Raw genomic sequence first — 26158 nt, 5'->3', positions numbered from 1 at the left:
GGAAGATCCCCTGAAGGAGGAAATGGCAACCCACTCCAGTATTCTTGGCTGGAAAATCCAATGGACAGAGGAGCCTGGCGGGCTACAGACCATGGAGTCATAAAGAGTCAGACACAACTTAGCGACTAAACAACAATAATATGTATAACTGAATCACTTTGCTGTACACTTGAAAGTAACACAACACTGTAAATCAACTACACTCCAATAAAATTTAAAAATTTTTTTTAAATGAACTAAACTTGGGGTTTTTATTCGTCAGTCTTCTGTATACTGCCTTTTTTCTCTTTGAGGACAGGAGCTATTAATACCTGTCTCACTCAGGATCCTCCAGCCCCAAGGAATGTGCCTGAAATAGCTGGAACTCAAAAGGCATTTTTAGAATAAACACAGAGAAGTGGTCTTTACCATACAATGGTTTTTAAATGACCCAAAGAACATATCCATTATTTTTACTTGTTTTGTATACTGGTATTCTTGAAAACTTTTGTTTAGAAAAAAGATACAATCCTCGAAGGTGTTTCAGTGTTAAGACCTATGAGGGCAGATGTTTTGTCTGTTTCATTAATTTCTATGTCCAAAACATACCTGAGTTAGTGCCTGGCACATAGTAGGTGCTCAAAAACTGTGTTGAATAAATGAAGATCCTTGGTTATGAAGTATTCTACACACCAGGAATGCAGTTCCTTTCTCTATTAAGTTTCCTAATTCTTTTAATTATTTTCTTTATTTTAATTGTGGTAAAACAGAGTTAGTGATGGACAGGGAAGCCCAGCAAGCTGCAGAGTCAGACATGACTGAGTGACTGAACTGATATGTAACCTAAAATCAATCATATTAACCATTTTTAAGAATACAGTTCTGCAAACTATGGACACCAAGGGGGAAAGGAAGAGTGGGGTGAAATGGGAGACTGAGATTGACATATAAACACTACTGATACTATCTATAAAACAGATAACTAAGGAGAACCTACTGTATAGCACAAGAAGCTCTACTCAATACTCTGTGGCGACCTAAATGGAAAGGAAATCCAAAAAAGAGGGAATATGTGTATACATATAGCTGATTCACTTTGCTGTACAGCAGAAACTGATACAACATTGTAAAGCAACTATACTCCCATAAAAATTAATAATAAAAAAAAGAATACAGTTCTGTACTTTTAGTACATTAAGTACATCCATATTGTCATGCAACCAACACGACCTTTCTCCATCAAGATTTTAGATTTTTTAACCTCAATCTGTAACATGGCATTTTAAATCATTAGAAAAAGAGATAGTGAGTTTTTATTACACGGTCCTACATTGGAACAAAATTAGCTGCTTTGTTTTCCACCTCTTCCTTTTACAAACTAGCACCCTGCCACGATCCTTTCTGCAACATCTCCGTCTCTCAATTTGCTCTTTCTTTCCCCTGCCTCACCCTGCTTTCCTTTCCCTCTCTTTCACCTTCTCTCAACCATTTGCCCATTATTTACCCTCTGTCACCTACATTTAACTTTCTCACCAAATGTGAAAGGGTTTGACATTCATACAATCAAAACTCACTCTTTCATATATGAGGAAACAAAGTCCTTTAAAAGAATGCATGTGAAGATCATGGCATCCGGTCCCATCACTTCACGGCAAATAGATGGGGAAACAATGGAAATGGTGACAGACTTTATTTTCTTGGGCTCCAAAATCACTGCAGATGGTGACTGCAACCATGAAATTAAAACACACTTGCTCCTTGGAAGAAAAGCTATGACCAGCCTAGACAGCATATTAAAAAGCAGAGACATCACTTTGCCAACAAAGATCCATATAGTCAAAGCTATGATTTTTCCAGTAGTCATGTATGGATATGAGAGTTGGACTATAAAGAAAGCTGAATGCCAAAGAATTGATGCTTTTGAACTGTGGTGTTAGAGAAGACTCTTGAGAGTCCCTTGGACTACAAGGAGATCAAACCAGTCAATCCTAACCTAAAAGAAATCAGTCCTGAATATTCACTGGAAGGACTGATGCTGAAGCTGAAGCTCCAATACTTTGGCCACCTGATGCGAAGAATTGACTCATTAGAAAAGATCCTGATGCTGGGATAGATTGAGGGTGAGAAGAGAAGGAGATGACAGAGGATGAGATGGTTGGATGGCATCACCAACTCAACTGACATGAGTTTGAGCAAGCTCCGGGAGTTGGCGATGGACAGGGAAGCCTGGCGTGCTGCAGTACATGAGGTCGCAAAGAGTTGGACACAACTGAGCAACCGAACTGACTGACTGACTGACTGATGCATTGTCTCAAAACAGCAGACATCCGATCAAGACATTAGAATAAATGTGTTGCCCACTCATCCAACAACTCATGCACAGCCTTCTCTCTGGGGGTAAGGAGTTACAAAAGTATCTGCATCTGAATGAACACTTGTGACTCTACTATCCAATGTCTAGACATATACGTGTGTGTGGTGTGTGTGTGTGTGTGTGTGTGAAGAGTCTAATCCAGAGTGTGTTTAGGATTCTGCCTGAAGGCCTAGGATTACCTACTAATAGCAAAGAGGGAGAAAATATTTTTAACTGACAATCCAAAGTGGAATATAGAATCGATCCTCTAATTGACCCTTACCAACTCTACAGTAAAAGAATAAATAAACTGACCTCTGCAACAGAAATAAGGCTCTTGACTTCATTGGCTCAATAAGATGAGCTCACCCCTGAGTTCCCTGACCAGATGATTCCTGATCCAGTTGAAACAGACGTGACCTCCTGCAAAAGAGCCTGATCCACTCACATATGACAATGAACTTGGGAAACTGTGAGCTGGAGTATAAGCTCCCTCAGGACAAGAACCACATGATGACTTCGTTCTCCCCCAACACACTTGTAACAAACATGCGTGGAGTTGCACACCTTACGCAGAGATCATGGGTTTTGTATGTATCTGCCCGTGAGCAGGTAAAGCCTCCAGATATTATGAAACCAAAACTAATAGAACTATTTATTCTTTTGGCTTATTGTTTCATCTTCCCCTTTGTGCTTATCAAGGGCGAAGACATTTCATAGCATTCACTACTGCATGTTATATTATACACTGATTAGCTCGTTAGATGTTATTTTTATTTCATCTGTATTTATTTATTGTGTCTCTCCACCGCCCACCCCACCATGGAATGTAAGCTTCTCCACAATGCCCAGCCTCTAGACCCTCAATAAATATTTGTGGAATGAATGCATATGTCATTCATTTCTATAATCTCAGCATCTACCATTGTGAACAACAACAACAAAAAAAATACTCAAAAATTACAGAACAAAATGTGGATGAAATTCTGTTGGCGGGTCTCAAGGCAAAGTGAAATGTTTTGCTTTGAAATGACCTTCCTCTCAGTGCTAAGCTGAAGGCTTCCAGCAGGTCTCATCTTTGTGAATTCTAAATTACTTCCTGTTTTTCTATATCTTTGAAGGAACAAGTTTATTTTTATTGAAGAATAGTTGATTTACAAAGTTGTGTTAGTTTCAGGTAAACAGCAAAATAACCCTACTTTATTTTTTAATTTGGGGAGTCAATACACCTGCCTCTTCTCTACCCACCCCAGCCCCAACAGACTCTATGGTGACAGTAGAGTGGGGTGGGTAAGTCTCCAAACACAAAGCCAGAATTCAAAGCCTGACGCCTTCATTTTCTTATCATGAGAATGTAACAGCTTAATGGAGCTTTGTGTGTCAGTTTCCTCAACTGTAGAATAAATAATAAAAATACCCACCTCAGAGCAGCATCATGAAGAATAAGTTAGCTAATAAATGTAAAACTCTTAGAAGAGTACCTCGCCATCAAGTTTGATCACTATTAATCAAATAGTAATACTATTAATAAATAGTAATGCTAATCGTAATACTAATAGTAAATAGTAATACTATTACATCGGCTGAGCGCCGAAGAATTGATGCTTTTGAACTATATGGTGTTGGAGAAGACTCTTGAGAGTCCCTTGGACTGCAAGGAGATCCAACCAGTAAATCCTAAAGAAAATCAGTCCTGAGTATTCACTGGAAGGACTGATGCTGAAGCTGAAACTCCAATACTTTGGCCACCTGATGAGAAGAGCTGACTCATTTGAAAAAACCCTGATTCTGTGAAAGATTGAAGGCGGGAAGAGAAGGGGACGACAGAGGATGAGATGATTGGATGGCATTACTGACTCAATGGACATGAGTTTGAGTAAACTCAGGGAGTTGGTGATGGACAAGGGAGGCCTGGCATGCTGCAGTCTGTGGGGTCGCAAAGAGTCGGACATGACTGAGCAACTGAACTGAAATGAACTGAACTGAAATACTATTACTATCTGAAATGATGGCTATTAGCCACATATGGCTGTTGAGCATCTGTAATGTGACCAAGGGAGTGATTTTTAAATTTATTTAAGTATTATTATTTTAAGTTTAAACAGACACATGTGGCTGGTGGCCACCCTACACAGCACTGCTACAGGGGATCTCAGTTTACAAGCTCCTTAAGGTGGTCCTCGCCTGCTCTCCAGCTCCTGGTCTGCTCCTCTCCCTCGCCCCAGAAATCAACACTCACAAGGACAAATGGCAGGTTCACACCTCCAAGGCTGTGCCTGTGCTGGCCTCTTTGCCTGAAATGTCCTTCCTCCCCATCTGCCTCCAAACTTCCTGAAGATCTTGTTCAACTTTCATTCCTCCGGGCAACTCTCCCTAACTCCCTCCCACCTGACCTCATCCCACTGCTGACACAATGAAGCATCATCTCCTCTATGTTCCTCTGCATCTGTTTCTGTCGCTCTCATTATCCCAGACTTGTCACTTACTCTGTGTGATACTAACAGAAAGATGGGAATTCTAAGGACCAGTCTCTCTTTGTTCTGGTGATATGGGCCCATTCGCTAATACCTGTGCAGTAAATACTTGCTGAGTCCATTATTAACCTGTGAATGTGCATAAGGTTTTATTAACACAAACTTTAGAACATTGACTACCACTCCATAATTATTTAGGTCAAGTTCTCCTATAAGGCTTATTTTCAAATAATAAGGAAGTTCTTAGTGTGTCAGTTGAAGGTCTACTGATTTCAAGCCATATCAACATAACATTTCAATACTAACAAAGAATCTGAATCTCCCCTGGAACAAACTCCTACCTGTGTTTGCTCCTTCTAACAGTCTGGAAATCTCTAGGATTTCAGAAACTGATCCTGCCATTTATCTGTCCCCAGTGCTCGCAGTGACTTACCAGGAAGACACAGATGAGATTGAAAAGAAAGAAGATGAGAGGACCTGATTATAGACACAGATGGGAATTCAAGGATAAGTGATCTTTGCTACATCCTCTACTCAAATCCTACCCTCAAGAAGGAAAAAATTAAAATCTTGTCTAACGTGAAAAATAATGATTGTGGGTGATATGTGTCTATTCATTGACATGTGTTATCCAAAACTGTTTTGTGTTGCTCTTACTCCTTAGCAAAGCTTTTGCTCAAGAAATCTCCCTTGTTAAATTATGAAGCCTCTGTTGCAATATTAAACTGCCCTGAGAGTCACACTGGTTCTTTTTTCCTATCACAATTTTCTGACTAATCCTTTATTTGGATTTCCACACAGTGTTCCAACAATTAGAATAAGCTTTTGATGGATACATTTCTGGGAACCTAATTTGTATGAGTTATTTCCCAAGTACCAAGCATTGGGTGGATGTATTTTACAAATGATTATCTTCCGTGCCCTCCAGGAACTTATGGTTCAATAAGACAAACAAATAAATACACAGTGATCAGAAACGTCTTCTTGTGGGCACAGTCAAGTCAGCAGGGCAAGAAATGGATTTCAGAAAGCATATGAATCCAAAGGACTTTGTCTTCAAATCAGATACAGATTTGACTTTTTTTTCCTTATTAATTATGTGATATTATTATAAAATGCACAAACAGCATTTTCTAATGTAATGAACATTGATTTAATAAATGATTGAGTTCTTTAGGACTCTAGGATAAATCTCTAATTTTCCCATAATATTGACAGATTTTACATAGTCTTTTTTCTGATTACCCTTTGCCCCTGCCCAAAACATATCTCCAGAATTTTCATCTAAGATGCTTCCCAAAAAAACCAAAGGTCTAAGATAGGTTTTGAGACTGCTGATAAACACCATGAGGTAAATATCTTTCTCTAAGATGTCTTAAATTTAAACATAAAGATATCAATTTTTTTTTTATTTTTTAACTTCCTTCTAAAATCTGCACATCTATGAAGAACATTCTGCTTGCTATTAGAATTGCTTGTGAATTCTCCTAACATAAGATGCACTTATTTCCACAGTGTGTCCATCACTGCTGAGAAAAAGCAGATCTGGCTTTCAAAGATTATGTTTTGAGATTAAAAATGAATATAGTGACCTTAAGTCTTTCAAGATTTGTAAGTCTGGCATGCTATCTATCTCAATAATACCTAACAAGAATGTCAAATGGACAGAAACGGCCATGGTAAGCAGCTACTTGCGGCTGACAGTGATTGCTGTATTTTGGGTGATGGGAAAGAGCGTTTCCATTAGTTCAAGTGAAATACAATGCCCTGACAACACGAGGTATCAGTGTATTCAATCCCCCTGCTGTGCCATATCCATTTTCTGTTGCTTCAATTCAAAATAAGTCCATACAAAGTCAAAATGTTGTACATTCTTCCCCTATCCCTTTCCCTGTCACCGTGTTTCCAGCTTCACCGGAAGAACATGTCACTATGGTAACCAATCCCTCTGGTGCACAGACCAAGTCAACCTTTCTAGTCTGATTGCCAAGCAGAGCAACATGGAATCAAAGCTCTCAATGAAACTACCAGAAGTCATGAATTCCAGCCCCCTTTTTCTCAGTGGGGTTAACCAATATCAGACAGAAGGATACCAGTCTTGTTCCACAAGATGTTCAAGAAAGGAAATTCAAGAACGTCCTTCAGCAAGTCCTACCAGTGTTTATCAGGCATTATTAACATGAATCCTTCCTCACATTTCAGCTAACTTCCTATCATTCCAATTTTAATGAAAGCAGAAAATGACACATAAAGTAACCTTTTCCTGAATCTGAGAGTCTGAAAACTGTTACAAAGTCAACCATTGTCAAAACTTATTTTGCTTCCTCTTCTTTCCCAAACCCAAGATGCTCTCTTCTGCAAATCTCTAATATCCTGTACAGTTAGACAAAGTTGTAGAGCTCCAAGCGGGTCACCCTACTTTACTAAGAGTCTAACCATGAAGCAGATGTGATGCTTGTAATAGTAACACATTCTTAACTAAATCATCTAAAATCCCTAGTCATTCTACAGAAGATGCAGAACAAACACTAAGATGGATTCTCTTTCTGAACCTACCCACCCAAATCTGAGTGGCCCTCCAGACTATACCCACTGTTTGTCTTTCTTAAACAACTTTTTTTTTTCAAATTAACAATTTTTTTCTGATACACTTCAACATTTTTTACAAATCTAAGAACATCAGTTTTCACATACAAGATTTTAAAATAGCAGCAACCTTGCACTGGTAATTATTGACATTAGGAAAAACTACCTCATATGGTAGCCACAAAGACTTTTCAGACAACAACATTGTTTTCACCTTGGTATTACCATTTAACAGATGAAGAAAATAAAGGGGGTGGGAGGAACTCATGAAATTGCACCACAACTTCCAGGGTGCAGCTATCATTAATGCATATTCCAGGATGCATAGTCCCTTCTTCAAAGCAATATTAACATACATCCAAACAGTACTTTGGTGGGCTAATGGAACAGGATGCTCCCCAAAGTATAAATCATGCAAGATCTACAAACTGCATCAGATGAGCAGACTTTAAAAAATTGTTGTGATCATATTAAAGTATCAAGTAAATTTTTATCATTAGCAAATGCAGTTTGTTTTCTGCTTTTGTATACTCTGGGTATTTTTTCTACAAATCTTCTGAAAATAGTATTTTTTTTTTTCTCTTAAGTACCCACTCTGGTGTTACTGGAAAAAAACTACTTATTAGATCCTGCTAATATTCAGTGTGCAGGAGACACTTTTGTCAACCACTCTCTCAAAAAGACAAATCAAGAACTGTTGTGCGCTGCTACAGGTCAACAGGCTGGGGCTGAAACAGGGCCGGGGCTGTGATTAATTGATGTTTCTATGACCAGTGCCTGCATTATGCCGGGCAGAGGATAGCACTTCAACATTTCTGGCACGAATAAGGCCTTCCCTGTGAGATGTTTCCCCAGTTGCCTTTGATGGATCAGTTCAACACGTAAAACAAAGATTAAAACTAGGAGTCTGTCTACCCCGACATAACACTCTTAAAGGGTTTCATTCCTCTGTTAACCGCACAAGATTACAGATTTCCTTCCTTTTCAGAGACTACTGAAGCATCTTCCTGGGTAAAACCCCTGGACCATGAGATTCTACCGGAATCCCATCAGACAAACGCAAGACCAGAGGCTGAGTAGGGAGAGGTAAGCCTCATTACCAGCTCTTGGGAGGCAAGATGTGGCCACTCCAAGGCTCAGCCGAGCCTGGATAACCTGACCTCCTGGTACCAAGAGATCTGAGAGGCTGCGGCCGGGCGAAGGCAGGCTAGGGCAGCCGGGCCTAGAGGCGCGCGGCTCTCCTCAGCGCCAAGCCTCGCCTCTAAGCGCTTACCTTTCCGAATCAGGGCCGCGATCTCGGGGTCGAAGCCTTGTCGGTGGCACTTCCTCCAGAGGCCCATGTTGGTGGAGTTGTACTGCCGGCTGCACTCGTCGGCGGGGCTCATGGCGAAGAGCTGCCGGCGATTCCGGGCCCGGAGGAGCTTGCCCTCCCAGCGGTCCAGGCGCGAGCGGCTGGCCCGGAGTGGTAAGTTGTTGTTGTTGTTGTAAATGAAGCCGGGGTCGATCCGGCGAGTGTTGAAGGCCTTGCACCTGTCCCTGTGCTTCCTGGCGTCCGTCTCGTACCAGTGGTCTGAGCAGATGGCCACGGCCAGCATGCCGAGGGCGCAGAGCGCTAGCGAGAGGCCCGTGTAGAGCAGTAACCTTCCGGCAGCCATGCCTCCGCTTCGCGGCTACACCTTGGGCATGATCCGCCGCAGCCTCGCCTTCCCTCCGCGCGCCCAGAACAAAGCTGCGGGCGGCCGAGCCGAGGAGGGGACGGCAAGGGGACTCCGCAGCGGCGCCCCTCGGCCCCTGCCTGCTGGTGCGCAGCCCAGGGACTGCGGGGGATGGGGGCGGGCAACGTAAAAAGTTCTGATCGGGAGAGGCTCCGGCGATTCCCTGGACGTCCTCCCGAGCCGGCGCAGCCTCGGGCGGCGACGCGCCGGGCCAGGTCCCCTCCCGCCCCCTCCCTGCCCAGCAAGAAGCGGCTGCTCGTAACCCGCCGCGTCCGCTGCACTCAGCCGGGTTTCGGGCGACGCTGCCCTCCGGCCGGAAACTAAACACCAAGTGTCCTCCGCTGCGGTGGGACTCCTGGGCTTTCTTTGTGCAAGGTGGCGGGACCCACTCGCTTGGCTTTCTTGGGGGAGGGGGTCTATCAGGAGGAGATGCTAGGCGACGAGATGAATTGAATCACCCCCGATGCGGCCGGCCAGCTCAGGAAACCTCCGGATGCCAGGGTCGGCTGCCCTGAGTCCCGCCTGGGTCTCCCTCTCAGCGACTCTACCCTTCCTGGTCTGCAAGAGAAGAAATATTCTTCTTCTCCGGATCGGGTCTTTTACAAAAAAAAAAAAAAAAACTCTGTCCTCTGGTCACCAGCAGGTCCTTTGCTCCTTCTGGCCAGCGCGCAGCGTTCAGAGGCGGTCTCCCAGTCGGTGTACGGTCTCGGCCGACCTATGCCCGCGAGCTCCCGGGTCGTCTGCCTCTTGCTTCGCCATTCAGGCGGCCCCTCGGGCCGACGGTGCGGTCACCCAGACGGCGTTACTGGACGAGCCTTGGTCTGGGCTTTGCGGCGACTGGGCGGCAGCCCGCGGGCGCGAGAGGCTGGCTGCACCGAGAAGGGTGCACCCGGCGGGGCGCACAGCGCGGGGCGCGCGGAGCTCTACGCACGGCGCCTTCAACACCATGGACAGGTCGCGCGATCTCGACGCCCGGCCCGCCCAGCAGCCAGCCCCCAGGGCGTCATGCCGCCCCCACCACTGCCGTCTTCTTCCCGAAGTGTCCACCCGGCCACCTTCAAACCCGCCTCTCCCGAGACACCTCCGCCTCACTTCATCTGGCTCCCGTGTAGCCCCGGGAACGTGCTGCCCGGGTGCTGCAGGTACCCAGAAAAACAACGGCTCCGGCCCTTCGACGCAATCCGCCCCCTTCTCCAGACACCTGAGCCCCGGCACTCCAGCACTCCGTCTGCTCGGTCCAGCTGGGTTCAGCCGCTCTCAGACTGCACCATTTTCTTCGCAGCCCACCCAGGGGTTGAGATGCCGGCTCACTCGGCAACGCGCAGAGAGTCGCGTCCGGCCTCGGCGCTCCACGATCCGGCGCCAGACGCGGTGGTCGCCGAGGTGAATGGGGCGCGGGTGGGGGAGGGAGGCTGGGTCTCTCAGCTTCCCTTCCCTGCCTCCTCCTCTAGCCGCGGCGGCTCCGGGACCTCGCGGTCTCCGCCGGTGCCAGGGAGCGAGAGCCCAGGCTGCGCCGGGGAGACTCTGGAAATCGCATCGCCCGGCTGCGGGGCGCTGGAGGAAGCCGCGGCTTTGCTCGCTTGCTCGGGCGCCGGGCGCTGCAGCCTTGGCTGAAACCCACAGACGAGAACACGGAGCGCGCAGCCAAAAGCTAGTGATGTCATCCGTGCAACGTGAGCCTCATCTCTTATTTTTCTAGCATCCTTAAAGATAAAGTGCACCATTTCCCAGACACAGGATGTCTAAGGCTTATTCTGTGACCAGGCAAGTCAATGGTGTCTGGCTAGGTATGTGCACAACCACATCCATATTTATGCACATATACATATATGTGATATGTAGCATGCTTACGGGCGTTAGTATAAATGTAAGGATGTTGCCTCCATCTCTGTTTATCTCTTTTCAGTAGTGCAAAATTCCCTTAAATAGACCAGAGTTCTTGAAAGAAAAGACTGCTCATTGCGGAGTGGGCCTTCAGAGGGACTGAGGAAGTTCCCCTGCGTCCCCGAATTCGGTGGCCTATGTCCTGGATTGTATTTGATCTTTCTTTTCCCCTAGAAAGCCGCAGGCGCTGCCCTAACCGGCTACAGGGGTTTCCAACCGGGCCGAGCGCGTGCGCGGGGCTGTCGGCACCAGCCCGGGTCCAGCCCCACGCCAGCGCCAGACACTCCGACACACACCCACCTCCACCTCTCTCCTCAGCGGGAAGAGAAAATTGACTGATGCTTTCTAGACAAGAGGGACAGAATTTTCCGGGGGCAGGGGCCGGAGGGTGCTTAATAGACATTTTGGAAACGTCTGGGGGGCTCACGCTTTGAGGTGGGGAAGTGGGGTTAAATGACACCTCGGTTCGGGGTTTGTCCTTATCCGGGTGGCAGCTGGATTTAGGCTCTCCGAGGACTCTGGGAGGTGGCGCGGATAGACCCTAGACCTTAAGCGAGCGGGCCCCAAGCGAGCCAGCTTCATCCTCCCAACACACACCGCCCGGCTCACGTGAGACGCCGCCGCAGGGCTGTGTGCCTCCCTCCCAGGTCGAAACCTTAGGTTCTACGCTCCAAGGCTCACCCCTCATTTTCACTCTCATTCCAAAGCCGAAGGCCCGCACTGCCGAATCAAGAGCTGCCCTGGGGAAACAAAGAGGGTCTGGCACCCTGCTTTGCACAACTGGGCCTGCGAGCCAAAATGAGCGCACCTCCACCATATTCTTTTTGTCTTTTTTTCCTAGCTTCCTGCATTCTGAATATCTCGAACGAGGCGTTTCAGTGCCATCTAGTGGGGGAGGGGCGTGCCTCGCTTTTGGTCCCTGATGCTGCAATGGGACTTGGCTGAAGCGCTCGCAGAGCCCGAGGATGTCCGCTCAGGTCCTTGGGTGTCCGGCTGCCTGCGGGCTGCAGCATGTCCCCGCCCCCAGCGCGCTCCGGCCACATCCCGGCCCCGGGCTCCCTAGGACGATGAGAGGGAGCTAGACCGACTTTGGCCACAATGTCTTCTCACCTTTCTCTCCACCCTCCACTTACTCGCTCTCCCTCTCTCAACCGGGAAAAACCGGAAACAAGTGTAGACACTTCCCACCCATGCAGACAATGTCTTAAATTTCTGGAGCTATTTTCTCTGGTAAAGCCCAGAGTACTTTTAGGTTAGCAGTATGCCTGCCCTTGACAACAGGGAGGAGGCAGCAAGGTGAAATGACATCCACAAGGTCACTCAGGAAGTTGGGGCATGCCAGCAGTAGAGCCTCAGTCTCTATTGAGTCTGGTACTCACCTCTCCTGCCCCCTGAGAACCAGCTGAAAGAGGAGTCCCTGTGACCTCTGCAAGCCCAAGCAGCTGCTTTTTGTAGTAAATGTACCTGTTCACTGTGTCCTATCCTTCCTCCCTCTGCCATTATTCCACTCCTCTCTTACTCTTGCTTTTTAACTTTTTCTCCTGGCCTGTGCCTTAGGCCTGCTTCCAGTGACATGCCATGCCCCTCCCAGTGGTCCTCAATGGGACTGTGATGATGCACCGTGCCATCATCTTTTCTGACCACCATTAAAATTGTATTTTGAAACATCTGTCCTTCATCACATCCCAGAAACCCTATAAAAGGTACTGATTTAAGGCCTCTTTTAAAGTGCAATGCTCTTGGACAGCTCTAAACCATCTGAGGATGATCCGTCTTTGCAGTTAAAAAAGAGAGTGGACTCTTCCTCTAAACTATATGACTATATGATTTTCTTTTCTTAAGTAAGTGATCTACATGTCTTCCCACTGTCTTCTTCCAGTTCCTTCCACCCCATTAGGTACAGCTTCAAGGTCTCTGTATTTCCAACCTAATTCTTCCCATTTGCACCTACACTGGCCTAGGATCAGAGAAGCTCAAAATTGGAAGGGACTTTGGGGCCTCCCTGATAGCTCAGTTGATAAAGAATCTGCCTACAACGCAGGAGACCCTGGTTCGATTCCTGGGTCTGGAAGATCCACTGGAGAAGGGATAGGCTACCCACTCCAGTATTCTTGGGCTTCTCTTGTGACTCAGCTGGTAAAGAATCTGCCTGCAATGTGGGAGACCTGGGTTGATCCCTGGGTTGGGAAGATCTCCTGGAGAAGGGAAAGGCTGCCCACTCCAGTATTCTGGCCTGGAGAATTCCATGGACTGTATAGTCCATGCAGTCACAAAGAGTTGGACACGACTGAGCAACTTTCACTTGCTTTGGGCTTCCCTAGTGGTTGAGACAGTAAAGAACCTGCCTGCAATGCAGGAGACCTGGGTTCAATCCCTGGGTCAGGAAGGTCTCCTGAAGAAGGGAATAAATGGCTAAGGCAATGGCAACCCACTCCAGTACTCTTGCCTGGAAAATCCCGTGGACAGAGGAGCCTGGTAGGCTGCAGTCCATGGGGTCGCGAAGAGTCGGACACGACTGAGTGACTTCACTTTCACTTTTCACTTTTCACTTTCATGCATTGGAGAAGGCAATGGCAACCCACTCCAGTACTCTTGCTGGAGAATCCCAGGGACGAGGAGCCTGGTAGGCTGCCGTCTATGGGGTCGCACAGAGTCGGACACGACTGAAGCAACTTAGCAGCAGCAGCAGCACTCCAGTATTACCTGGAAAATCCCGTGCACGGAAGAGCCTGGTGGGTTACAGTCCATGGAGTTGTAAAGAGTCAGACCCAACTAAGCTTAGAGTTATCCACACAATAACACATGAATCTCCTCTAGAACATTTCCCAAAAAGTGACTGACCAGCTTCTGCTAGCACACTTGCAGTGATGGGGAAATCACTGGCTTGGAAAGCACTCTGTTCCACTGCTGGATGGTATGCGTGGTTAAACAGGTCTTCCTTATACTGAGTCCCATTCTAGGTCCCTGGAATCCTACCCACTGCCCTTGGAGAAGTCCACAGATACCTGACCCCTCCTCCATATAATGATTCGTCTCATACTTAATGTCAGCCATCATGTTCTCTCTATACTTTCTTCCTTCCAGGCTAAACATTCTTTGTTCATTTCCTCCTTGTGCTTGCTCCTACTGGGTTTCTGATACCTCCTCATTGTTTGTGCTTCTTGCAACCAACAATGATCTTTGATCTAACAGTCATGGCAACCGATGAAGAAGAAAATGTAATCAGCCAGTTTTTTACATAACCCATGTAGAGTTCTAATGATCCTCACCTCCTCTTCTAGGAGTTCACATGCCATCCCTTTGGAATGCTGTCCTAGGATCTTGCCCTGAAATGACATTAAGATTACTGTGGATTTGCAGTTTGTGAAATCTATGTTTTTGAAATTTGGAGTTTCATTTGCGCACGTGCACACAAGCACATACACATCTACTTTTCAGTTCAGTTCAGTTCAGTCACTCAGTCATATCCGACTCTTTGTGAGCCCATTGACTGCACCACACCAGGCCTCCCTGTCCATCACCAACTCCTGGAGTTTAAACAAACTCATGTCCGTTGAGTCACTGATGCCATCCAGCCATCTCATCCTCTGTCATCCCTTTCTTCTCTCACCTTCATTCTTTCCCAGCATCAGGGTCTTTTCAAATGAGTGAGCTCTTCACATCAGGTGGCCAAAGTATTGGAGTTTCAGCTTCAACATCAGTCCTTCCAATGCACATTCAGGACTGATTTCCTTTAGGATGGACTGGTTGGATATCCTTGCAGTCCAAGGGACTCTCAAGAGTCTTCTCCAACACCACAATTCAAAAGCATCAATTCTTCGGCGCTCAGCTTTCCTTATAGTCCAACTCTCACATCCATACATGACTACTGGAAAAACCATAGACTTCCAAGTTGACATTTTTCAGGCTTTCTCAAAGGTCAACATCAGAGATTCAGAGATATCATTAAAGTTAAAATATAAAGATATCATTAAAAGTTCTCTCAGTTTCCTGGGGTACACTTTACACAGAGCAGATAGTTGCTCTTCTATAATTTCTCACCCTCTGTGAACTATCTTCAGTTATCATATTTGTTCTACCCTACACTCCACCTTGAGCCTGAAAATCACTCTCCTTGACATTGTCAATTGGAAATAAAAGTTGATGAGGTATGCTTTCTCTTAGCCTTCCATCAGTATTACATCACTGCCCAGAGAAAAGGCCCTCTACATATTCTTATTTCTATTTTCCTAAATAACTTTGTGCAACTTGGACATCATCTGAAACCCAAAAGTTATCTTCTACTTTAGTCCTCCTGACAAAGTCCCCCAAGTCTGTGACATGCTGCTGCTGCTGCTGCTAAGTCGCGTCAGTCATGTCCGACTCTGTGCGACCCCATAGACGGCAGTCCACCAGGATCCTCCGTCCCTGGGATTCTCTAGGCAAGAATACTGGAGTGGGTTGCCATTTCCTCCTCCAGTGCATGAAAGGGAAAATGAAGTCGCTCAGTCATGTCCGACTCTTCATGACCCCATGGGCTGCAGCCTACCAGGCTCCTCCGTCCATGGGGTTTCCCAGGGAAGAGTACTGGAGTGGGGTGCCACTGCCTTCTCCGTGTGACATGCTAGTTCTTATTGAATAGGTACACTTCTTTTCCTATAAAGACCTTCTTCCTAAATCTCTCATCAGAGTTACATTGGTGTACTCACCTACCTTCGGTCTTTTCTTCCTTAGTAAGCTATTTTCATCTTACCACTGAGTATCTAAGTCCTCTCTTTGCTTTGATTTTCTTCTTCCTCCACCACAGCAACATATTAGTCTTCTTAAATTCTTCAGTCCTTTACTCCAAACACTGCAGTGATTTCATCTCACCTCTACAGTAAAGCTCAAACTCTGTACTCCACCCCACAAAGGCTTCAGCCTGTTTTCTAGATTTGACCATCATATTCCCTTAGACACACTCTCTGTTCTAGCTAGGCAGCTCTCTAAACATGTTTTGAAAAGCCCCACATTGGCATTATTCCTCTTGCCCATAAAATATTTAACTGGCCTGCTTTTTCAGGTTCTTACAGTTACAGGTGCCTCATATCAATAGGTCAAATAAATATCATTTGTTCATCTCACTAGAAGCTGAAAAGACAACCAATTAAACCTAACAAACATTCTCGATATTTAAGAGTTCTTCCTATACTAGAAATGGTTTTAAATGAATAAGATCATTCTTTCCTGTGTAAAGAAATATTCATGATTGGTAGGAATAAGACAAGACAACAGGAAATCAGGCAGAGCTTATAAAAAGACAATTTACAGAAGAAGAAATTCAAGTGAAAAATTAAAAAATGGGAAAAAACTCAATCTCACTAGTAATCAGGGAATACAATTTTTTTAAATACTGCTTTTTACCCATCAGATGGGGGAAAAATTACATGGCCGTTAATGTCAAGTGTTGGCCAGGGCAAAGGAAACGTGCTTTCATGCACAGCTGGCAGGAGCATAAACTGACACTGCCACACTGGAGGGCAATCTGGAGTACCTGTTAAGATGAAAAATACAGGTTTGTTATGACCCAGAGGATGTGCTTCTAGGTACTTAGCCTGCAGAGCACTTGTACAACAGGCAAAGAGTATCTTTAATGTACTACCTGTATTAGTTTCCTAGGGTTTCTGTGAGAAGTATCACAAAGTAGGTGTCTGAAAATATCAGCGATCCATTGTCACACAGTTCTAGAGGCTAGAAGTTCAAAATCAAGGTGTTAATGGGACCAGGATCCCTCTGAAACCTGTAGTGGAGAATCCTTCCTGGCTTCTCCTAACCTTCAGTGTCTGCTGGCAATTCTTGACATTTCTCAGCTTGTAGAAGTTTCACTCCAATCTCTGCCTGTGTAAGCACATGACCATCTGCTCTCACATCATCCTTATCTCTGTCTCCAAGTTTCTCTCTTCCTATAAGGACACTAGTCATATTGAATTAAGAGGTTACCCTGCTCTAGCATAACCTCATCTTAACTAATTACATCTGCAATGACACTATTTCTAAATAAGGCCATATTTTGAGGGCAAGAGGATAAGGATTCAACATTCATTCTGGCGGGACAGTCTTCAACCCATAACTTTACCTTTCATGTAAAAAAGAAAGGGGCATTTAAAAAAAATATTCATGTGGTTGCTTATCTGTGCAAAGTGAAAGGATAATGGAAGAACCAAGAAGCCAAGCAGGCAACAGGAAGTTGATAGCAGAATGTCACTACCACCCCTCAACAAAGAGGCTCACCCCTAACAAAGAGCCCAGGGCAAGCAGACAAATGGAGGCCCACATACCAAATGTCTAAATGTTGGGGTTTCCCAGGTGGCCTAGTGGTAAAGAACCCACCTGCCAATGCAGGGGACACAAGAAACATGGGTTTAATTCCTGGGCTGGGAAGATCTTCTGAAATGGGAAATGGCAACCCACTCCAGTATTCTTGCCTGAAAAATTCCATGGACAGCAGAGCCTGGCGGGTTACAATGACAAACGGTTAACTAAAAATGTTCTATCTTTTTACCGGACAAATATCTTTATCACAATAAAATTTTCAAATATGCATAAAGTTATGATTTTTGAATGGCAAAATATCAAATACAACCAAATTAATCATTATTGTACATGCACTGATGGACCAACAATGTGTAGATAAGTAATAAAATAAAGACATTAATAATTGATTTGTAATATGTGTATCATAAGACTTATTCTTCTTGATTTTTGTTTCATAAAAATCACTATTGTTATAATCGGTATTTTCACATAACATTATATTCCATTGATGGTAATGCCAAATGTTTTTGATAACTGTTTTTGATTCACTGTAGTTCTTAGTTTTTTTTTTGGAGAAACTTTACTGAGGCAATAGCACTTCTATTGAAAGTGTCAATAAAATTCTTAAGTCAGTGCTTACATTTGGAATTTTATATGGTATGATCAAGAATTTTAACAATCACATATGACAAATTATTGTTAATGCTAAAAATGCTATATTACTTTTACCATATAAATCATTATCACATACAGCATGATTTTTACTACCTCTTAAAGTAACTCCTAGATCCACACAATATTATTTAAGTTCTTCTTCCAAATGCCAGAATGAAGAAAATCAAAAAATCACAGCATATTGCTTAATTGATTCAAATCTCTCTACAGACCATAACTTGATCAGTAATGATTGGAAATAGTTACTACAAACATTACTTTGGGATTAACTGTATGTAACTTTTCTTTAAAGTCATAAAGACATTTGCATTTCCTTGTTCTAATTTCCTTTTATTTTATTAGAATATCACTTTTGGTTATAAATAGTTTATTTCCATTTTCTTTACAATTTTATAATATTTTTAATCCCTCTGCTGCTGCTGCTGCTGCTAAGTCACTTCAGTCGTGTCCGACTCTGTGCGACCCCATAGACGGCAGCCCACCAGGCTCCACCGTCCCTGGGATTCTCCAGGCAAGAATACTGGAGTGGGTTGCCATTTCCTTCTCCAGTGCATGAAAGGGAAAAGTGAAAGTGAAGTCGCTCTGTCGTGTCTGACTCTTAGCGACCCCATGGACTGTAGCCTACCAGGCTCCTCCGTCCATGGGATTTTCCAGGCAAGAGTACTGGAGTGGGATGCCATTGCCTTCTCCGTTAATCCCTCTGAGAAATTGCCAAACTTAGATATGCTTTTGTTTATATTATAAATAGCAAGCAATAGTTCATATCAAAAAACTGTGGATAGCACAAATCCAAAATTAATTTCATTATCCACCAAAGACCATACTTTGCTCTGTATTTAAGGATCTTCTATTATTTCATTTAGCTTTCCTAGTATATCTTATATCTTTTCTAAATTAAATTTAATGGCTTTAACAACATTTAATCGACATCTCCATTATGTCTCTTAAGTGGCTATAAAGTCAAATTTAAATGTATTTCATCTACAGATAGATCCAAGACATATCATAAATAATCTCTGAGTTTCCCTAAAGAACTTTATGACCATTCGCTCAGTTGAGGCCACATCACTAGAAACAAATCCAAATCATGTTCCACACAAGTTATCAAGAATGTTTCTGGATTTTAGGCCAAAATGCAGGTTGGGTCTAGAGAAATATACTTTTAGTTTAAGAACAATATGACCAACAGGTTAAGAATCTGTCTGCCAATGCAGCAGACATAGGTTCAATCCCTAGTCCCGGAAGATCCCACATGCCCCAGAACAGCTAAGCCCGTAGACAACAGCTACTGAGCCCTCATGCTGCAACTACTGAAGCCCACGCACACTCCCTAGAGCCCATGGTCTGCAACAAGAGAATCCACCACAATGAGAAGCCTGTGCACTGCAACTAGAGAGTAGCCCCTTCTTGCTACAACTAGAGAAAGGCTGTGCACAGCAAGGAAGAGCCAGCGCATCCAACATAAATAAAGATAAATAAATTTTAAAAACAGCAATATGAACTGCAAGAGCATAATATTGTAAAACGTTCTTTAGTTACTGTGTGCTACTGTTCAAAACACTGCCCTAATTCATATGTAACTGTGAACCACGAATTGGAACACAAAGGGAAGCAAGAAAATGGATGCTCATCACTGCTGGGAAATGATACTTCCTTATTCAAAAATCTACCTGGGAGGAAGGATTTGACAAGTTAATCATTTCATCTTTTCTTTTATCAAAGTGCCTCCACCCTCAGATCCTCTCAACAACTCAAAGCAGTATCTGTCACCAATAGTATCTATCACCAGCAACTCAACCCACACAACTGAAAGGCACTCAGATGCAGGTCTTTTGCTTTGAGGACACAGAGCAAAAGGTATAGGAAAGCATCTCCTTGGAGCCTCTTCTGTGTTAACCAGGAAAATAGATGTTTAAGGTTGCAAGCCATCCTGTGCCAGTACTGATACTGGATCCCAACACACAGACGCAACCATGAGGTCTTCAATCGTTATTTTGTGTGTTTGTGATATGTGGGCCCTCTAAAACAAGGGGTCATGGGACTTCCCTGGTGGTACAGTGGTTAGGAGTCAGCCTTCTAATGGAGTGGGTTCAGGTTCAATCCCTGGTCAGGGAACTAAGAACCCATATGCCAGGGGGCAACTAAGCCCATGCACCACAATTAGAGAAGCCCAAGTGCCACAGAAAAATAAAAATAAAACAAGGGATCTATAGGGCAGGGGTCCTCTTGCTGGGAACAGAGGGCAGCCTAGCTGGAGGAACAAAAAAGGAAAGATACTTCCTGAACTTAAGGACCAGATTTACCCAACAGAAGCAGGACCATGGAGACAGCTGTCCAGCAGAGCTGAACCATGAAATTGAGGCAGCAGCAGCTGCAGTTATTACCTGTGGAAGAAAACAGGAGATAGACACTCTGCCCTTCTCCCTTCCTTCTTTTCATTAATCCTTCCCAGGGCCTCCTGTTGGCTGAACCCAGATGGACACCAGTTGACATGGGAGCATTGGGACATGCAACCCACAAATGTCAGCCCCCTGCAGCAGAACTGAGCAAGGAAAGTCAAGGAACAAATCTGAGGGAAAACAGGCCACGATGGACTGGCACAAGGTGGAGAGTTCCATAAAATCAAGACCAAGGCAAATAAGCACTCTCTACCTTCACTATTTAATGGGGGGGGGGGGGGGTGTGGAACATGAAGAACAGGGCAGGCAACAGAAATAAGACTTACAACAATTGGAAAGAAGAGTGTCAAACTATTATATGTGGAGAGTATGACTGAAAGCTCAAAAGAAAAAACTTAAAAACGGTTAATACTAATAAGAGAGTTCAATAAGGTGGCCTAATATAAGAAAAATACATAGGAATCAATACATTATAATAGCAATTGTTAGAACAAATACTGGACAACTATCCCCTGCATAGTAACAACAACAAACAAATAAACAAAAAACACCCTAGAAATTCCCTGGAAGTCCAGTAGTTAGGACTTTGAACTTCCACTGCAGGGGGCATGGGTTCAATCCCTGGACAGGGAACTAAGATTCTACACACCATGAGAAATAGCCAAAACAAAAATAAATTTTTTTAAAAACAGATAACATACTTAAGTATAACATTTACAAAGAAAGTGAAGGCTTTATATGAAGAAAACAATTTTACTGCTAGACATGAATGACCCAAAAAAGATGTAGAAACCTACCATGTTCCTGAATGAAACAGCTCAATACTGTTAAAATGTCCATGCTTTATGAAATCATTCATAGGTTTAACACAATTCCTAGATATTTATTGGAAAATAATTCTAAAGTTCATCTGTAAAAATCTAGTGAGAATAGATAAGATATTTTTGTGTGATAATTGCTCTCTCAGAAGTAAGTATTTTAGAAAGTCACAGTATTTTAAACAGTGTGATACCTACTTCTCAGACCCTGTACTTCCTCCCCAGAAGCCCTGGGATTTTCTTTTTTATAAACAAAAAGAATAGGAAACCTGATCTAATCATTCACCAAAAATCATGGCACACTTGATTTGTATGAGATTAGACCTCCTGGGGACAACAATTACACAAGATCTGGAAATGGGACATGTAGACACACTTCTCCCGGGCAGCTTTTGACCAATACAGGCACACTCTGATGTCATCTGGTCAATGCAATATCCTGATAGTATCCAGGCATTTACCTCCTGACTAAGGAGTCATGACAGTGTCCTATTCTCCTCCCTGACCTGACATCTCAGAGTCCAGATTCTGCAAGTCCTTGATCATTTGCTACTTTATCAGCTTTGGACTGAATGTTTGCATCCCCAGAAAATTCATATGTCGAAGTCCTAACCCGCAATGTGATAGTATTCAGAGATGAGGCCTTGGGAGGTCATAAGGGTGTGGCCCTCATGTTGGGATTAGACACTAAATAGCTTGCTTCCTCTCTCTCTGGCCATGTGAGGACACAGAGAGAAGGCAGACATCTGCAAGCCAGGAAGAGAGCCCTCACCTCAACCCAACTCTGCCGGCACTCTGATCTTAGACCTCCAACCTCCAGAATGGTGAGACATTAAAGTTCTGTTGTTTAAGCCTCCCAAGGTAATGGCGTTTTGTTTTGGCAGACCAAACAGACTAAGACACCATAGTTTCCATAGCAACTCAAAGGAACTCATAACCCTCAATGTGACTGTAACTTGAGATAATGTCTTTAGGAAGTAACTAGGTATAAAAAAAGCCATTAAGGATGGGGCCCAAACCCAAACGGATTGGAAAAGGAGGAAGCCCTATCTCACTCTCTTTCTCTCTTCCTTTGACCATAGAGAAAAGGCCATTTGAGGACATAGAGAGAAGACAGTCATCCACAAGCCAGGCAGAGAGAACTCACCAGGAACCTAACTAACCAGCACTTTGATCTGAGACTTCCTGGGCTCCAGAACTGCAGGAAAATAAATATCTGTTGTCCAAGCAGCCTATAGTGCTTTGTTATGGCAACTCAAGACTAACACAAAGAGGAACCACTTCATAAAAGAGAGGAATTTGTATCATCTCTGGAGGGTGCCAGACACCCAAACACAACCTGGCTCACTACAGCATGGCCAGGGTTTATCCAGGCAAACCCAGACTCCAGCTTGTCGGCGGGGGCTTGTCTTACCAAGGAAAACCTGGGGTATAGGAATCTCCATTCCTCCACTGCCTCCTACAGATGCTGGGCTTGCTAGCAAGTACTCCATTCAGGAAAAGGAATCACTAGCTAACTAATGCCTGTACAAGGCGTGAAGGTAGGGACCTCCCTGGTGGTCCAATGGTTAAGACTCTCCCTGCCAATGCAGGGGACACAGGTTCGACCCTTGCTTTGGGAGGATTCCGCATGCCATGGAGTAACTAAGTCTGTGCACCACAACAAGAGAAGTCACTGCAGTGAGAAGCCTGCATGCCACAACTTCAGAGTAGCCCCTGTTGGCTGCAACGACAACCCAGCACAATAATAAATAAATAAATTTTAAAAAATAAAAATTAAGAAAAGAAAAAAAGACTTGAAGGTACTGCCCAGGATATTGTATTACAGGGTGTTCACATGGCTGCAGCCTGTAGCAGATCACACAGATGTAGAAAGCTGTTCCTTTATAAAAAGCCTTTTCAAGTTTACCATTTCATATGCACAAGCAGCTAAGCCCACTGGGAAGAGGCCCCTCCTAGAGTGTAATAAAAATCATCCTAGCAGAGAGAATCCTCCACCCAGAGCGTCTTCGGTCATTTAGCCCCACTGTAGTTGATCTCAGTGGTACCCCATGTACAGCAACCAAAGGACCTTGGAAGTGTAAAGTGCTCACAAAGAATCTACTTTAAGGGTATAACTGGATAAGCACTCAAAAATGAGAGTTCATGGAGAAGGAAATGGCAACCCACTCCAGTATTCTTGCCTGGAAAAGTCCATGGACAGAGGAGCCTGGTGGGCTGCAGTCCATGGGGTTACATGACTGAGCACGCGTGCATGAGGGTGGAGGGAGATGGGTTGGTAGCAATAAACTGGTAGAACTAAAAAAAAAAAAAAAAATGAGAGTTCAAATATTTACACTGAAGTATTATCTGCAACAAGATTCAAAAGTGTCCAACAATAAGCGTTAGATGAGTAAATCATAATACTGTCATTCAAAAATAGTAAGCAGCCATTAAAAATAATGTTTTCAAGGGGTATTTTTTCCATCTTTTTAATTGGAGGCTAATTGCTTTACAACATTGTGTTAGTTTCTGCCATACATCAACATGAATCAGCCACAGGTATACTGGTGGCTCAGCTGTTAAAGAATCTGCCTGCAATGCAGGAGACCTGGATTCAATCTCTGGGTTGGGAGGATCTCCTGGAGAAGGAAAGGCTACCAGTATTCTGGCCAGAAGAATTCCATGGACTGTATAGTCCATGGGGTTGCAAAGAGTCAGACATGACTGAGCGATTTTCACTTCACTTCATACATATGTCCACTCCCTCTGGGAGGGAGGTTCAAGATAAATGTAGAAAGACACTCTGGAGACACTGGTAAGTGCAAAAAGTAGGATATAAAACCATGGATGAAATATGTTTCAAATTTCATAAAGAAAAATAAGTGACAAGGTCATAGAACAAAATGTTAGGATTATTTCTGGATTATTTTCTCTTTAAAGGATTTTGTATTTTCTGGGTTTTTTATAATGAGCATGTGTTACTTAATTGCCTAAAAATAGCCACAGTGGGGACTTACCTGATGGTACAGTGATAAAGATTCTATGCTCTCAATGCTGGGGTCATGGGCTCGATTGCTGGTTGGGGAACTAAGGCACATAATGGACAAAAAAAAAAAAGCCATATTAAGATAATAAAGGTACTCAAATTCACACTTTTATATGTACGATTAATTCCTCATGCAGGTAGGCTTCCCTAGGTTCCAAAATGAACAAATTCATTCAAAAAGTACAAAATCAATCAAAGAGTTATTGACATCCAAAATTAAGAGTATTTTCTTTAGAGATAATTCTGTATCTCAGTGCTGTGAACTATATATTTTTGCTTTACACTTTTTGACAGTGAAGATTCTTTACAGGAGAATTAAAAAAAAAAGAGTTGTGGTTTTCCCAGGGTTCTCTGCTCATTGTGAACCACACCCATATCCTCCCTCAACTGGATCCTTATGTTTCAGTCTGATAAGCACATGCCATCAAGAGGCATAGGTGTGGTACAAGACTAGAAATGATTTTGCCAAGATCAGACGGCAGGTTGCTGAGGAACCTGATGGATGTGGTGCTCTAACCTGGGCCAAGTGAGAGCACCGAGAACCAGAATCACAGGAACACAATAAACAAGCAAGATGATGGGACCCAAAACATCCAATAAATGAGGGAGAACAAACAGCCAGAGAGGAATCAGGAACTGTGGTCCGAAAGCAAGATACTGGACCAGGACAAAGATAGTCCTGCAAGGAAAGCCAGAATCTTTGTAACCAACTTGGATAACTTGAAAGGAAGGCAGGTCAGAGGACAGTTATGAGCATCAGGCCCCCCCATTTGTTGACTGCCTACTTGGTGCCAGGCATTGCACAGAGGACTTTTCATTTAATCATCAAAATTTCATTGTTGTTGTTGTTGATGAGTCACTCAGTCATATCCAACTTTTTGCGACCCCATGATCTGCAGCACGCCAGGCTTCCCTGTCCATCACCATCTCCCAGAGCATGCTCAAACTCAGGTCCATTGAGTCAGTGATGCCATCCAACGATCTTGTCCTCTGTTGTCCCCTTCTCCTCCTGCCTTCAATCTTTCCCCGCATCAGGGTCTTTTCTAATGAGTTGGCTCTTCACATCAGATGGCCAAAGTATTGAAGCTTCAGCTTCAACATCAGTCCTTCCAATGAATATGCAGGATTGATTTCCTTTACGACTGACTAGTATGATCTCCTTGCAGTTCAAGGGACTCTCAAGAGTCTTCTCCAACACCACAGCTCAAAAGCATCAATTCTTCGCCATTCAGCTTTCTTTATGGCCCAACTCTCACATCTATACATGACTACCGGAAAAACCATAGCTTCGATTAGATGGACCTTTGCTGGCAAAGTAATGTCTCTGCTTTTTAAAATGCTGCCCAGGTTGGTCCAACTCTGTGCAACCCCATAGACAGCAGCCCACCAGGCTCCGCCGTCCCTGGGATTCTCCAGGCAAGAATACTGGAGTGGCGTGCCAGTTCCTTCTCCAGTGCATGAAAGGGAAAAGTGAAAGTGAAGTCACTCTGTCATGTCCAACTCTTAGTGACCCCATGGGCTGTAGCCTACCAGGCTCCTCCGTCCATGGAATTTTCCAGGCAAGAGTACTGGAGTGGGGTGCCATTGCCTTCTCCTTGGATTTTCTTCCAAGGAGCAAGTGTCTTTTAATTTCATGGCTGTAGTCACCATCTGCAGTGGTTTGGGAGCCCAAGAAAATAAAGTTTGTCATTGTTTCCACAGTTTCCCAATCTATTTGCCATGAAGTGATGGGACCAGATGCCATGATCTTTGTCTTTCTCATGTTGAGTATTAAGCCAGCTTGTTCACTCTCCTCTTTCACTTTCATCAAGAGGCTCTTCAATTCCTCTTCAGGTTCTGCCATAAGGGTGGTGTCATCTGCATATCTGAGGTTATTGATATTTCTCCCATCAATTTTGAATCCAGCTTGTGCTTTATCCAGATCAGCATTTCACATGATACACTCTTCTGCATATATGTTAAATAAGCAGGGTG

General features: G+C 44.1%; 2 protein-coding genes across 2 annotated transcripts in view; both read right to left on the bottom strand.

Annotated features, from left to right (window-relative positions):
* The window catches only part of TMEM178B (transmembrane protein 178B), a 385563-nt gene extending 375874 nt beyond the window's left edge, over positions 1-9689 (bottom strand). Inside the window, exon 1 of the mRNA XM_081534345.1 lies at positions 8666-9689. Coding sequence (XP_081390471.1) covers positions 8666-9047 — 382 coding nt within the window. The 5' untranslated portion in view covers positions 9048-9689. The remainder of the gene's footprint in view (positions 1-8665) is intronic.
* Positions 9690-9804: 115 nt separating this feature from the next.
* The window catches only part of LOC145522503 (uncharacterized), a 50099-nt gene continuing 33745 nt past the window's right edge, over positions 9805-26158 (bottom strand). The window contains exons 4-5 of the mRNA XM_081531183.1: positions 24156-24225; positions 9805-14317 (exon numbers count right to left, since the gene is read on the bottom strand). Of these exons, the coding sequence (XP_081387309.1) occupies positions 14177-14317; positions 24156-24225 (211 nt within the window). The 3' untranslated portion in view covers positions 9805-14176. The remainder of the gene's footprint in view (positions 14318-24155; positions 24226-26158) is intronic.

Source organism: Giraffa tippelskirchi, chromosome 10, assembly GCF_054371585.1.
Source record: "Giraffa tippelskirchi isolate mGirTip1 chromosome 10, T2T-mGirTip1v1.2.pri, whole genome shotgun sequence".
NCBI lineage: Eukaryota > Metazoa > Chordata > Mammalia > Artiodactyla > Giraffidae > Giraffa > Giraffa tippelskirchi.
This window is presented reverse-complemented; position numbering and strand designations above follow the sequence as displayed.